Source organism: Melospiza georgiana, chromosome 1 (genome assembly GCF_028018845.1).
Source record: "Melospiza georgiana isolate bMelGeo1 chromosome 1, bMelGeo1.pri, whole genome shotgun sequence".
Lineage (NCBI taxonomy): Eukaryota > Metazoa > Chordata > Aves > Passeriformes > Passerellidae > Melospiza > Melospiza georgiana.
This window is the reverse complement of record NC_080430.1, coordinates 24,025,494-24,041,719: the sequence shown is the minus strand read 5'-3', so window position 1 is coordinate 24,041,719 and position 16,226 is coordinate 24,025,494. Positions and strand designations below refer to the sequence as shown.

At 36.0% G+C, this 16,226-nt stretch overlaps 1 protein-coding gene across 5 annotated transcripts in view; it reads right to left on the bottom strand.

Moving 5' to 3' along the window:
- The window catches only part of ANKIB1 (ankyrin repeat and IBR domain containing 1), an 88,466-nt gene that overhangs the window by 33,932 nt on the left and 38,308 nt on the right, over positions 1-16,226 (bottom strand). For all 5 annotated transcript variants that reach the window (XM_058023029.1, XM_058023062.1, XM_058023054.1 and 2 more), the window contains exons 3-4: positions 9,211-9,511; positions 2,819-3,001 (exon numbers count right to left, since the gene is read on the bottom strand). In XM_058023029.1, coding sequence (XP_057879012.1) covers positions 2,819-3,001; positions 9,211-9,511 — 484 coding nt within the window. The remainder of the gene's footprint in view (positions 1-2,818; positions 3,002-9,210; positions 9,512-16,226) is intronic.

The window sequence follows — 16,226 nt, the reverse complement described above, 5'->3', positions numbered from 1 at the left end:
ATTACACATTTTGCTATTGCATAAGTAATTCACTGTGTCTGACTGAGAGCCAAAACTGTTCTGGATGATCTGCTCTGAGGTACTGCTCATTCCCAGGTGTTTCTTATGTAAATTTAAAACATGACATTGTTTGATTGAAAGGAAGGACCCTTACAGGCTGAGCACTCCCAGGACACAGCACCAAGACAAATACGCTCTCATGCTACAACACATTGCAATGTAAAAGACTGTGCAAAAGAACAACCAAAATCTATAAAACCAGCTTAAGAACAATCACTTCATGTCATATTATTTACTGTATCTTCAATTAGATTTAAAAGCTAGATTTAGATTTTACATATCAAAGATTTTTTCTGAGATTATTCAACAGAGTAAGAGCAAAGAATCAAGCAAGGAAGGATTATTGTGTTCTTCTGTAATGGCAGGCTCTGAAGGGGAGATATTGGGTACTATCATTCCAGATATTACTGTGCAGATTTAAACACTGGAGTTAAGCCCATTTAGCTGTTCTGCCTGGGAAGAAATCCTACTCATGGTTTTCAAATGTTTTATCTTTTCCTGTAACCTTCATTCAAAAGATGCAGTTCCTTTGAAAAATGCATTTCTTACTGTTCAAAGTTTTTTTAATTATTCATGAATGAATATTTTCTGTTTTGGAAGGATGTTGAATGGCAACAATTACAAGCTGAATACTATGCTAAACAACATTTTGTACACTCCATCCCTCAGTGTTTATTAATATATAAAAATGAAACTGAGAGAAAAAAAGTAGAGGATCATTCTTGAGAGGCAATTTTGTTGAAGCATCTGTGCTCTGGGGCTTTTGACAGAGGCTTCACCATAGGCAGTGGTAAGTGCAGCTGGCAGTGCCCATCCCTGACATTTGTATGCCAGCCTGGAGGATGAGGACACGCAGCCATTTGGATTGCAGCTCAGTGCAACTCTCCCTAAGGCTGGCTTTTCAACTGGTTTGAGCCACTCTGAGGGCTAGGATTGAAAGAAAGCTAGGATGCTCTTGGCATCTCCCTTGTGCCAGCACGTGCTCTCTTAGAGATAAACAAGATGTTAGAGAAATTATCCCACTGGAAAGTCATAAAGAAAGGGGGAAAAATCAGCAGGGACAATGTGAAGACAGAACTGCTCTATGTAAATCCCCAAGGTCATCAACTGGTGTACCAAATTCCAGGCTGACATTTATTGGCTTGTGAACATTCAGAACACATGGGAAAGCTGCCCTGGTACGTGAAATGGACAATTGTACCGTCCTTTGCATCAAGTCTTTCAGCTGGTTTTGCTCAGCATCTACCTTAAACAGGCATGAGACAACATCTTCTCTTGCAGAAAAGCCTATTCAAGTGGCTCCCGATTTGTTCCACCCATATCTGTCAGCTCATTGTCTTCTTACCTGTGCTGGTGTATATGCTAGCAAACCCCTGGTATAAATATGATAACAATTATTCAACTTAAATAATACAGTTGCATACTACCACTCTTTAAATTTTTTTCTTCTTTTTAAGCCAAAACATTGCTATGATCTAGCTGAAAACATAACGTTTCAAATAGTTCTACTTGAATAACCAAAGGATGGTAAACTGCAATTGTGGCAAGAAACTGCTGCAGACTTTTGAAGTGTTTCTGCCAAGAGAGAATGTAAGTTCAAACTATCTTCTTACAATCTGGATGCCTCTACATGGAAATATTCAGAGAAATTAAAATGAGTTAATTACGTTTGCTATTTCAACATACTAAGTACATTAAGCCTCATCTCTAAATGTCTCATCTAGGAATAAATATCTAATTAAGGCTGTTCATATTTGAATTTATCCAAGAAAAATGGTCAAAAAATGAAATGGACACTACAAGGACTCGCTCCCTTTCAAATAAAAGTGACAATGAGTGGCATTTTTCAGGGGAACAGGTAATGTGATCTAAGCCTATTCATGTATTTTCTTTTAAACATCAGTTTAAAAGGTCATAAATGGGCCCAGCTAGTAAAAGGCCAAAGCAATGCTATTTCTGAAGGGAGTAACCATAGAGAAATCTATTGTCCTTTAATTTAAACAGAATTAATTTGTAATATTTACTGAATGATATCATTTATATATGTATTCTTATTTGTGATTTTAGTTAAATAAAATCAAATCATGTATGGTCTTTTAAATTATCTTTATGGAATCACAGTTGCCTTGAAGGCATAACAAAATTCAAGCCAATTTTTTGTCAGTGAATTGTCTTTGTCTTTCAAAAGTTTACTTGGAAGTAACCCCACTTGTTATTACCTGTTTTTCATACAAACTCTGGTATGCAGTAGCTTCAGGCATCATGTTATAAAACAAGAAAGTAAACGCACTATTTTGAAGTCCTGCACTAGTCAGTTTTGAGTGTTTTTTGTAACATTCAACCCAGTCTCAGTCCAGGAAGACCCAAGAAAAGTTTCCCTTCTTTTTTGCACAGATCTTCCCCTTTTCAGAATTTCTTCTGTCCTAATTTTTGAGACAAAAAGGCATCTTAAGAAATAAAATTTGGTTTAGAGAAACTGTTTCCAAGCTTGCTGGCCTCATTGTATCTCTTCCAGCCTCACAGCCCACAAGACAGTCCACATAATTAAGATATGAATAAAATTTCTGTTTACTTTTGACAATGTACTTGTTATGTTCTCAGAGCTTAACCTGAAAATTATACAGAGCTGTGCTAAAACTGTTTACAAATACAAAGTACAAAGTACAGTACCTACTGAAATACTTGCAGACTTGTGTCACAGTGTAACTGCTACAAGTATAAATGTGCAAAATACTTCAGATTTAAAGTATCCTCTGACCTCTTTTTTGTCTAAAGCAGCATACTCAGCTTCAATGCTTTCAGCTTCAGGATCACGTGAAAATACCATTCGAGATTCCAGGTTAAGAGCCAGCTCTTTGTGGTGCTGTTTCTCTGCACAGTCACATGGGGTATCTTTATTTTCATTTTCTGCAAACAAATCTCCACCATGTTTTACTAGAAGCTGAAAAGTAAAATGGCAAAGTAAGCAGTTATTTATTAGCAACTCTAATATGACCCTAAAGAAAAGGCATGTGAGTTAAGAAGAAAACAAACAAAAAGACCAATGAACCAAGAACAGAACAATTATTACAATAATAATAATAATGGTCTTTAGAAACAAGGCTTATCTATGGTTATTAAATAAATTACTGCTTGCTTTCACACATAATTATACCTATATCCACAGTAATTCCAGAGAACCACAAAATCTAAGGAATACATTACAAGGGGTAATTTTTTACAATATATCGGTTTAGGTTTTAAAGACTAAAATTCTGCTTTACTGATTTGGTCGGTGCCCCACAGAGAATGAGGGGTCTGAGACCCTCAAGCATGTATCAAGATGGAGCTAAAGACACCTTTAAATATTCTTTCTACACAGGTACAACTCCACCATTTGTACACTTGTGCTGACAGAAAATAAGAGATTCCTTGTGTAGGACAGATGAGAGGATACTGATTCACAGGGAGCACAAAATACTACTGGCAGTTCTACTTTGTTTTTGAGGACATCAAAAAAGTGAAATGAAATAATGCTAATTCTAGCAATTCTAATACAGTGCAGCATTGTGCCATTTCACCAGCCTTGTTTCTTGCCAGTAACCCTCCCAAAATGCAGTCTCTAACTATCAAACCTTTGTGCTGCTCCCCTTAACTTGCCAACTTGGTCTCCTGCTGTACTGACCTGATGCAAATACAGCAAATGCAAGGACAGCATACACCACAGATTTTAAAGGCCCAGGTGGACCATTCTGCTGATTTATTATGACACCTTTATATCATTACTAAAATGATTCATCTTGTTTCTAAATAAAGTCTATAAACATTATCTTCCCTTCAGAGCATGATGTCTGTAACAACACTATCCAGGGTATTTCAAAACTCAGGTTCTAATTTTTTAGTACTTCTAAAAATCCCTAAAACTTTTCTAAAGTTATCTGTTCTTCATGTACACCTTCTAGATCATGATCAGACACTCCTTAATTTCTTCTTCAGTAGAAGAGAAAATTTCCTTCATCTCTCACTGCAGAATACAGAATATCTTTTGCAAACCTGGATTCATTCTTGTAGATTGGGAAACCTTTCCCACATTCTCTAAAATAAAAAAAACATACAAATCCAAAAATACCACAAACCAGTGCAACAACAAGATTTAGTTGAGAGGATATTAGTGTCATTGTGTATTTGATCTTCATAGCAGAGTATCAGGCAGAAGTACAGATGATACTAGGATAATTACCAAGATACATAGCCAACAGCTAACCTTTGTTCTATCTAAACTTCTTAACATTGCCAAACTTTGTTAACCTGAGTATCACATTCTGTCTGTTCATTTTAACCTCTAAGAGAAATTTAACTGAGGCAACTAAGACACCTTCTAAGGAAAAAGAATAATAAATACATTTGAAAGAACATTCCATAGACTTATGCAGCTCAAAATCAAATCTGCAAGATGAGGAATTTGCAAAGCAACATGTTTTTAATAATGATACCATATTTCTCTAGAATATGGCATTATTAGCCAAAGCACTGTTAAAAAGTCTTGTGTTGCTTGATTAATTGAGATTAATAATCTGAACAATCATATTAGCCATTTAAACAATTGTAAAAATACCATTTAATATGCCAAATATAGTGTGATAATATGGAATGTATCTGCATAAAACCAAATCTGTTCAGCATGAAAGTTATTACTGTCTATTCAGTAGTTTGAGGTAAGCACATAATTTTACCCAAGTATCTTTAGCAATGGGTTCCACACAGGTGTTCTGCTTGCAGGAAAAATCTAACATAGGTGAATGGAGCAGTATCAAGACTGCACACTTGACTATCAACTTGGAGCAAGTCAACTTGTAGGTATTTCACCCAAGAGGATCTATATTTGGGGTTTCCTTTTCTTATCTGGGTGTGGTGGGCATAGGCAAAGATACAGAACAGGGGTTTTCCTGAAAAGTGGTGGAAAGTGAAGGAGACAGTAAAAAGGAATGCTGCTCTGAAGTGAGAATAACCACTGCAAAAAATGAGAAAAAGGCACTCCTGGAGTTCTAAAAGACCTTGAGTTTCTGGAGAGGGGGAGGACAACCTGAAGATCAGGACCAGTTTTTTTGTCTCTCCTTTTTTTTTTTCTTTTCTTTTTTTTTGTTAAGAATTTTAATCCTCAAGTACTTCTAGGAACAAAGAGATAATTGTTAAATTCCTTCACCAATCTCCTGGTTTCAGGCTTGGTGAAGGCACGTAGTGTTCCTGTTCATAAACTTGTTCTTGTTGAAGAAGTTAGAAGGACTACAGACCACAGACTGGAGAATTTAGGATATCTAAGATCCAAGGTCTTCTATCCTACGGTATGGCAAATAAGGAAGTTTGAACTTGGGGGTTTACGCTGTGTTTCTAATGCAAAAACCATGACTAGTTAGGACTACATAACTCTGGCCAACAGTAATCCACGTGTATCAGACTGTAAATTCTTTTTCAAAGACAAACTGAAAGCAAATTAGAGTCAGAAATGGTTTGCTCAACTACAACAGGTATTGCCAAGATAACATAACCCAGTTTATATAATTAAATGGGCAACTAGCAGACTAGTACCTGGATTTATCAAATGAATCACATTACAGACACTGAGAAATACAACCATAATTTGTAAAGAAGCACAAACCATGAACTTTTATGATGAGGTAAAAACAAACTCACTTTAATCTGCAGTTAAAAGCTGCATCCCAGCTCCAGAACCACAATTCACTCTGCAGCAGCTGTGATTCTTTCTGACATTGCAGTCTGCCTGGATTTTACTGCGTGAGCCCATTTGTTTCACGCTCTCGAAATTGAAACATTTTTAACTGGTGTGACTAACTCTAACACCACGGTATAGCCCCATGTAGGGACATGAAGGCAGAAACAGGCAGAAGACTCCTTGCTCAAATCCCTTGTAAATCTGAAGTCTAACCTTCTAAATACTAGATATTGAAATATGTTGGAAACTTGTTACTAAAGTTTTCTTCTGTTTACCATTTCTCTACCAGAAACAACCTTTCTTATGTCAAATAATTTTATGTACATGTTTTTCACCAACATTTTTCAGAGGTCCTCCAATGCTAATTGCTATCTCCCATTTTCTCATATGACATACACATTTGTCCTCTATTATATAATAATGTAAATAAAAATATGTTTAAAAGCAAATGTCTCATCTTGAGGAAGGATAGATAGAAGATCTGGGAGTGAAATACCTATAGGTAGAATTTATCAGGGAGTTGGATCAAATAAGTGGCACTAAAACAAGAGAACAAGAGCAACTTATATAGTCTTTTGCAATTAGTTTCTTTATCAAATCTGAAAGAATAAAAATTTGACAATCAACATAAAAACAGTAGCAACACAGACCTAGGAGACAGCCTGATATTTGTTTACAAATAAATCACATCACAAGAGGCTCTAAATCAAGTCTTATAACCATGACTTATTTTGGATGAAAGAAAGAGCCAGACAACACCTCTATGTCATTCAGTTACCATGTATATAATTAGCTGGGTCTGAACATACTTCAGCTAGCAAAGACTGCAGGGTGATTTGCTTCCCTGGTGAAAATCAGTAAGAATGTAAATAATTTCTAAGCATATGTTGAAGACAAACTGCTGATGTGGAGCTTGAGGAGCTGCAACAACTCAGGGCACCAGAAAGAGAAGGTGCAGGGGCAAAGTTCAGGCTGTGTTACTGGAGGTTAAGTAGCAGCAGCATCCAAAAGCAGCATCCTATTAACTCCTCTCAGAAATGAGCAGGGAACCAAAGAGGCAGAAGCTTGAATAATAGCATAGAGAATGGCAACAGGAAGTGGAGTTTTCATTCATCAGAAGCTCAAAAAACTAAGGATGATCTGTATACTAATAGAATGAAAGAAGGGTTGGATATTCGAAATAAAAACACACTATCTGAACTTCTATAGAAAGGACTAATGAAAAACCAGAAGGCAGAGAAGAATATTCAGTTCAGGGGGTGCACAGCTGAGGCTGGGGAACTGAAATTACAAACTTTAATATTTTCAGACAATATCTGGAAACTTGGTGGAACACAATCAGCAAACATAATGCAAGAATCATAGAGAAGGTGATGCTATATACCTTTTTTTAAATAAACCCCAAACAAACTCATAAATAAACACACTAACTCTATCAAGAAACACCAGTGGAATACAATTCTCTAATTAAAAGAAGAAAAAAAAATGCTTTGGTGAATGACCTGACTAAAACCATAACAATAAAGGTAACATGGCTACTAAGAATAAAAGTGCTGCAAGGAAGAAAACACAAAAATAAAGGGAGCTTCTGTCACTGCATCTGCCAAGTATATTTAGAAAATATATAAGCTAATAAATGACTCTTAAATTAAAATTTCAGACTGCATAGGTGACTGATAATAGACAAAACAGTCAGCAAACATGAGAGGAGAAGCAATTCCTGATTTCACCCAGAGTAGTCTGTAAGACCTAATTCAAAATGTTACTATCAAAGAACCACTCACTAACAACTCCCAAGGATTCATTAAACTTGCAAAAGCCATAAAAAAACAAGAAATCCACTGGCCACTTTCAAAAATCAGCACTAAGTAAGTCAAGAAATCCACTGCCTACTTTCAAACAGTGGCACTAATAAGTGTGGAAAAAATTCCAGAAACACCAGAAGAATCTGTGAAGAGAGAAAACCAGGACAGAATCATATGGAAAATAAGAAGGTGAAGTTGTCTCCTTAAGAGGAATATGTAAAGAACAAAGTCTGGGAAAGGTAAATGCAAAATCGCAATAAACAAGACTGACAGTTTTTTGAGCTGTATACATGGGCATAAAAACTCAGAATAAATAATTTTAAAACATCACACAGTAAATCTTTCAATGTTTTTGTAAACTTGGCTGCTGGACAAAGTGTAAAAGCAATCTCATATTACATATACCAGAGAATTGGTATGAACTGTTGGATTCTCTGTGGATGTACCACACACACTTTATGAAGGACACAAAAGAAAGTCTTTCAAACCGAAATCTCAGCACAAGAGGTTCTAGAAAAATCAATAAACCAAAAGCTAATATAAATACCCAGCTAATATAAATCAGATGGTACTTCTAATTGTCCTAATGAAACTCAAATATGAAACTTCTGAACTATTTATTATAATATACAGTTTACTGATTAAATCTGTGATGGTACAAAATTAGAAGGTAGTAAAAGTAACACCAATACTAAAAACAGCTCTGGAGAATGTTAGGAAAGATCATCAGGTTTTTACTTCAGAGAGAGGTCACCAGTGAAGTCCCAGAGGTTCTGGGACCAGACTGTTTAAGATATGAAGTTGTTATCTAGAAGAGAAAGTAAAAAAAGAGGTGCTAAACTTTGCTGATGATAATAAGTTATGGAGCCCAGTTTGAATAAACATGAAATTATGAACAGAACTAAAAAAAAGCAAATTTCACACTCAAATGCTGAACTGTGAAGTAATTGCTGCCATTGAAAATACAAATCTTGATGTTAAAATAGACAGACTTATGAAGATGCTAGCTGTTTTTGAAAATGTTAGATGTCTGTTCATGTTCTTTATATTAAATTACCAGCACAATTAAATACTATTTCTCATTATTAGTTATAGTTTAAAAGTAATCTGAGGCAAGGTCTTTAAAAGTAATTCCCAATTATTCATTACTATCCACTACTTTCACAAACATTAAAAAAGCTGGACACTGTAAATTAAAGACATAAATTTTGTTCTTGAAACATGGACAGCATTTCCAGTCTCATCTGCAAAGTGAAATAAAAAGAGCTCTAATTTTCTCTCTGGTTGTTATTTCACTTCTCTTTACACATATAGGATGCTTTGCCTACCTTTAAATCTTTTTCTCCACTGTTACAGTCTTGTAATAAATTCCAATTTTTATATGCCTACATGAGTCTTCATATTGAGGAGTTGTTTTAATGAAGTTAATGTATACGTAATCAATTTCTTTCATTTTTCTCTACAGTGTATGTTGTGGGATGTTTACCTTTGCAATTTTTCCAATTAATGAAAAATAGAATTAAAAGTTAACTCAATATAACATAACAGATTCCCTCCCCCATGAAAAAAAGCTTTGTGAAACATTGTCCATGTCCATTACTCATAACATATATAAACTTATATATGAACTGTTACCTCAACACAGGTTTTCATCCCTGAGGCAGCAGCATAGTGCAAAGGTGTATTTTTTTTGTTATCAACAGCATCAATGGCTGCTCGTTCATACTGTCCTTCATCCAGCTTTGCTCCCTTCCACTTCAGGATCATCTGCAGACAGTCAGCTCTTCTGCAGTCGTCCTCTGAGGGTCGTGTCAGGCGAGGATGAAGAGCTCCCTCTGAGATCATGATCTGAGGTCCCATACACAGTAAGTGCATTGATGTCTCATTGTGCACGTTCCTTTTATTTGGGTTTCCATCTCGAACAAAAAGGAAAGTTCTGCAACAGGGGAAAGAAATTGAAGGAAAATAATTAGCTCACAATTCCAATTCATTTCCTTGAAGTGGGAATGGTGGATTATGACAAGTCTCCTTCTTGCAAAGATTTTGATCACCCATGCTAGTGACAAATGATCTTTAACATAGAAATACCACTGGACAGCTCTGCTCCATTTCTCTTCGGAGTCAAGAGCCAAGATCTGGATGAATTATTGAAATATCACTAAGTACCATATACAATTACTTTGTCAGGATATGAGAAAGTTTATTCTACAATTCTGTGTTGCATTATGATAAATGTTTTAAAGGCACAAGATTGATGAAATAGCCACTTTATTTCTTCTTCTCTGAACTGAATAGTAGTGAATTTGCAAATAGATAATGACAGAGCAATTTGTTAAAATTCATTCTCCTTTGCCATATCTTTAGTCAGGGGTAAATGCAGCACTTACTACTTCTTAAAATATTATAAACACTATTCCTGCCAGCACTGCATACATTGAGGAATGACTATTGACTTTTTCAATATGGAAGTACAACATAATGCAAACTCTCCCCTATATAGGTGACAGAAGCTGGCAAGAATTTCAGTGTTCTCTTGAATACTTTAGAGCCCGTTCAGAGTGGACGATATTACAACAAAAAAAAATCACCTTAAGAATGAAAGGGGAAGAACAGGCTGATTCTTAGAATTACAACAATCTCTGAATCCTAACAACACCTGGCACAATACAGCTCCCTTGCTGCTTCTTGCCAGCAAGTATTATAGAAATTAAAATCCAGATCTGAAATGGGAAAACTGAGACAAATCACTCAAGGCCTGTGCATCCAAACATGCCTTAGCCTTTTGAGGTATACTAAAATATTTTTTAAGGGAGAGTAAATGGTAGGCAATGACAGAGAGGAAAGATCACCTCTTTGAAGGACTGGGGTCAGAGAGACAGCAATGGTAAAAAACTCCGTGTGAAGGAAGCAATAACAGCTTCTGTTCCCTCAGGTTCCCAGAAAGGCAATACCAAGCTCAATCTGAAGCATGGCACATGCATTCAAGAGGTCACTGCAAAAATGCCTGCACTGTTCCCATAGACCTTCTCACACACAAAGCCCACAGAAGTCACTGTGTGTCTCCTCTCCAGGCTGTTCCCTGACTCCAAACAGTTTTCAAATATGAAAAAGAACCAGTTATTCTGGAACCTCATTCAGTTAGTGCAGGGGACCAGGTTCCACGCTCCCTGACCACACCCCTAAGACTAATAAAAACCAGTTTCAACCACTTTAGGGCAGCTCAGCCACCTGAAAGCAGGTGCTGCCTACATAAAAAATCAGACAATATTACTCCTGGTGAACAGTGGTGAGAAGAACTTGACAAACTTACCCAATTTGACAAAAAAAAAAGTTATTTACCTCAGTTATTGCATTATGCTACAGCTACAAGTCTAAACGCCATCTCCTCTTTCTGTTGTCCCTGCGTACATACCACCTTTTTCTCTCTCTCAGAGTTCACCCATGCTTTGTTCAGGACAAAGAATAATACTGAAAAAACTATTTTATTAGTAATGGAAGAGGCTATACAGGGTATATAGGAATTTCCCTCTAAGATATTATTGAAAATAATCTGGACAAGTATTTAGGTAGAAAAAACTAGGCACAGATGATCTGGTCCTGCAATGGAAGAACATCTTGACAGCTGTTTGGTCAGTTGGATTCCTGTCCTTTCTTCCTCCTGAAAATCTTGGAGTGGTTTGAATTTAAAAGAAAGCTTATTATTAAAACACCATTTTTAAAATATTAATAAACAAAGTATTCAGAGGAAAACACAAAACAGTCTCCTCTATGTTGCCCTATTTTGACAGCAAAAATGTTCCTTAGAGAAATCTCTCTTTCATTCCATGATAGCTGACATGATAGATGCATTTGTTAAGAAACATGAATACGCCAAACTTGAGATTAAAGATTTTGTCAAAAAAAGTAACAGCATATTTTGTTTCCTTGAGGTTTTTTGTTTGTTTTCAGAGGGAAGGGATTAAGCTAGACAGGCAAAATGCTTCAGAGCAAATTACATGACATGGTAAGACTAACCAGTGTCAAACACTATCCAAAGTGCATTTGTTTGTTTGAATTAGCTTTACAGGGTATTACACTAGAGACAGAAAGAAAGGAGGGGAAGGAAGGTGGGAAAGTCAAAGACAGAGAAATGGGAAGGAGAGAGAGAGAAGAAGATGGGGACAAGAAGATACGTTCTATAGAGGCACTTGGATATGATCATTTCAGCATAAGGGGAAGTCAAGCCAATCCTGAAGAGCCCAGCCAAACCCATAACTTAAAGTTCAGAAATTACTAGTATTCAAAAATGGGCAAATAATACATTTTACATCCACAGATTCATTACTCAACAAGGCTCCATTTTTAACAGTGGCATTTGGTGTATAAGACTTTCACAGAGCAGTGCTGTAGATCCCTGCAATTTGGCTCACAACTTCACAGGCATGAGAAGCTAAATTTTGCCTGGAAATGTACTGAAAGAGTGAAAATATGCATTGCCTATGGGAAATATCACTTAACCACAAGGCAGACAGACTTTACTCTAGGTTGCAGTTTCCAGATTTTGCTGCAATCTGTAGCACTTTGCAGAATCCAAATTTGAGGTGACAAAAGTATCATAAAAGTGTTGAAAAAGTGACAAAAAGGAAAGGGCTGTAACACTCACACCTACTACTATCTGTATTTGCAAAAAAACAGCAAGAAACTCAAGATCACAAGGCTGGGAACTTGAATAATAAACAACTGGGACATGTCCTCACTTTGAGAAACTAACAACACAACTACTTCTTCAGGTTTGGATAAAATCTTTGATGTTTGGGGCATGAAAACCACCATATTTACAGTTTATTTCTCTCTCCAAACAAATGCTATATATATTTCAGCTATATATAGATACACATTGCTGGAACTAGATGATCTTTAAGGTCTCTTACAATCCAAACCATTATGTGATTCTATGCTCTATTTGTATGCATAAAAAACCATACAAAAATATACCCAAGTGTAGAAAAATAAAAATTAAAAACTGGTATAAAATGAAATTATAAAACTAGTTGGAGGCCAAAGCTGGAGGCTAAAGCATGTCTGAATATGCTCAAAGACAGTGAAAGTAACAATTTTGGAAAGCAAAACACTGACATATACTGTATAAAGTACACAGTCCTTTAAAGTACAGCTTGCTAAACAAAGTTACACTGCAAACTCCAGTGCAGGCATGAACCTAAAGCTCACAGCTTTAAGAGAAATACTAGTATTACCAGAAGAATTTTAAGAGCATTAAGAGAAGTATGGGTAAACCATGAGTTACAAAAACACATAGAAGAGCCAAGTCATGTTATCCAGTAATTGAAACTCATTTGCAATGAAATAATTTCTATAATTATTGAATCATTCAGCTTTCAACACAGTAGGTCAATACTAATGCATTCAACCTTAAATAACTATGATTATTTCACTAAAAGTACTTTTCTCCCAAATATACTGAAGAAAACAACCACAGTGTACCAGTAACCACTTGAATAAATCTTTTTAGTCATTACTGTTTTAAATAATTTTGGGAAGAGTACTGGTTTTTACCTGATGTTGAAAGCCACATTCAGTAAATATAATTATTCTTATTCATTATACCATGCTAGAAAGTTATTTATTAGTACTTCACTGTTTCACTAACATTCTGAAGCATTTCTTACATTAATCCTTGTATTTGTTATACAGCAGGACAAAGAAAAATTATGCTTTATTTATGGTTCCTACGACTATTAGGAGGAACAGTAGCACCAAAATAAAGATTAAACAATTCCTGATGCAAAAATGTATCAATTACTTCTGTAAGTTTCTTGTAACCAGAACACTATTGTTTTTATCTATGAGTAACTTAAGTTCAGCATTCCCTTGGACAGTCAGGAATACTGTTTCCAAGATCCCACGCCTCTTCTGGCTTTTATTTCAATATTCTGAGTGGGATTTTAAAAGAAATAGAGCTGAATGCCAAATCAGAAGTGGCTTCCACTGAAGCTGGCTGCTTACCAGCAGCTTTGTGACAGTCCTTGTAAAGCAAACTCTGTGTGATTTGCATCTCTGTCTCTGGCCCTTTCTTATATACATCTCTTGATGGCTAGAACTAATTCTAGGTGCCATCCTTCTTCCAGCCTTGTCTCCAAATCCTTCCTTTGAAACACAGATTTTTTTCTGAGACCATCCAGTCTGAATTCTCTTCCCACATAACTTTGACTTTTAGTTTTATATTGGTCTCAAACAAATGTGAGATGAAATAATAAATATGAAATTACCAACAAGTGTTCTCATTTTCACCTTTTAAACACACAGATTTGTATTTCTGCACAGGACAACTATCTTTGTTTGTTTGTAAATGACCTGGCAGTGTATGCTATCTAGTGTTGATATTATTTACATAGCAATAATGAAGAAATTACACAGTGAATACTATCAAGCTTTGCATCATTTGTATTTCTTAAAAACCATAACTTTATTAAAGAAATTATCTCATCTTTATCTCTCCCACCATAAAAATATTTTCAGTTTGTATGCCACTTTAATGACACTAATTATTTTCCTTACATGTCCCAATGATGTAACTTTATTACATTAAATATATAAAAAAAAAGTGTGAATTTAAAAAAATCAAATAATCCATGATCTGTACCTTGGCCAAAAGGAAAGCTGTGTCTATATACAATGTCATTGAATATTTTGCAATTAGATATAAAAATTAATGAGTTATTTATGAAATATTTGAGCCAACAGATCTCTCTGGTAAGGAAGGCACATGTGCCTCTAACCCCAGGGTGAAGTGAAGCCATTTGACACAATGATTCAGTATTTACCAATCAACTCAGCAGTCACAAACTCTACCTGGCAACAAAATTAGTTGAAATAAAGACGTGGTCATTCTGGTTGGCAAGGACCAAAGCTGTACTCCTCTATAAACCAAAGAAAATTTTACTTTGCCTGTGGAAAAATGTTCACAACGGCTCTAAGGAGAACAGACAAGACAGAATAAGAAACCTTTGAGTGCACTGCATTAATAGGTCTCATTTCACCAATCACTAACAAAGCAGTCTTACTCTGCAATGTGTGATTTCCACCAAGGAAAGTAAAATTAGAACAGTTTCCTCTGGGTGCAAAAAAACCCTAGCAGCAAGAAGAAGCAATAACTCAAAGAGTGGCAGCTGCAGCTGGAGAGCAAAGGCTGTGCTGTGAGCAACAAACTCACAAGCATCATGCCTCTTTAACCTACTGAGGTTAAAATAATCGAAGTCAGACAGAAGAGAGTCAGCTTTAAGACCTAAAAACACTGCAGCTGACTCACTTTTGATCTTTGTTTGTAGGTCAGACTGTGATTAGAATAAAGTCTACTTTCTGTTTTGCATTTTGTGAGCAGGTCATGAGGAACACCAGGGAAGATACCTTGGGAGGCCACACACGTCTGCTCAGTGAGAACAGCTCAAAACTGAGATTTTCAGCTTTAGGGAAAGGAAAACAACAGTCAGTGAGATAAAGATCTGAGTTTTTCAGCCTGCCTTACTGTACTTTAGAAGACAGTGCCCAAGTGGGTGGCAGCCTTTGAGGAACAAAGCAAATGCTACTGCTGCTACTTCACATCTGCGGCTGCTCCTCTAAGTGTCTCCTCTGGTTTTTTCTGTCTTTGGCAGTTTTCTCCAGGATTTAGTCACAGTAAAAACTTGATCACTTTTAAAGGCTTCCTATTTATACTTTGTACATCATCTTGACTTCTTTTTAGACTGACTATGATGAAAATGACCTTATAAATTACTATTTTCTACCACCCAGTCAGATGCTCTGCTACTGAAATCAGGGGCACTTCAATTCACTTGGTCCTCCTGCTTCTTAATAAACATGCCCACAAAGCCCTGTGAGATCATATTCCTTATTTATTATTCTCCTTCATCTAATCGAGAGCTCCCTTCAGTATTTCATATTCCAATGAATTTGAAAGGTGACCAAGACTCACAACAACACAAAATGACTGATCTAAAAAGGACCTTACAGAACTAATTCAGCAGCTGAGTGCAATGCAAACAAAGCAATTTGAGAAACACCTATGCTTCCACTTGGACAGATCCAAACACTTCACAGGTCAGTCACCACACAACACCAAAGGAAAACATTTAACACTACACCACAAGCAGTATTGTCCATAAGAAGCATTCATGTCTCATACTGTAAAATCATCAAAGTTTTCAATTTACAACTTTACAGGTGCTTGCTATTCAATTTTACATATTTAGTATAACATAGGATGAGATTCATCTTCTCAGCCCTGGTGACCTACAGTGCAGACAGCTGATCCAATTCTCTTAAATTCCCTTTGAATCAATGGGAAGAAACAGGCACTGCTGGCACACCCTTAATTTTAAACACTTTGTGGTCACCTTCACAATACATGAATTGTGCTGTTGCCTTCACTAATTATTCTGACTAGATTTATTACCTATGACTATACTGACTATAAAGGAGACCTAGTATGAATAATTCCAGTGGAGACATACTTACTTTTCTGAATAAAATTAATTTAAACAGAAGTATGTTTGAAATAGTTATCTGTATAATTGTTGATAAATAAAACAAGCTTGCTTTCTGTTGCTCAAAGTGAATGATCTGGACAATGACATTCTAATAAATTATTCAGATGA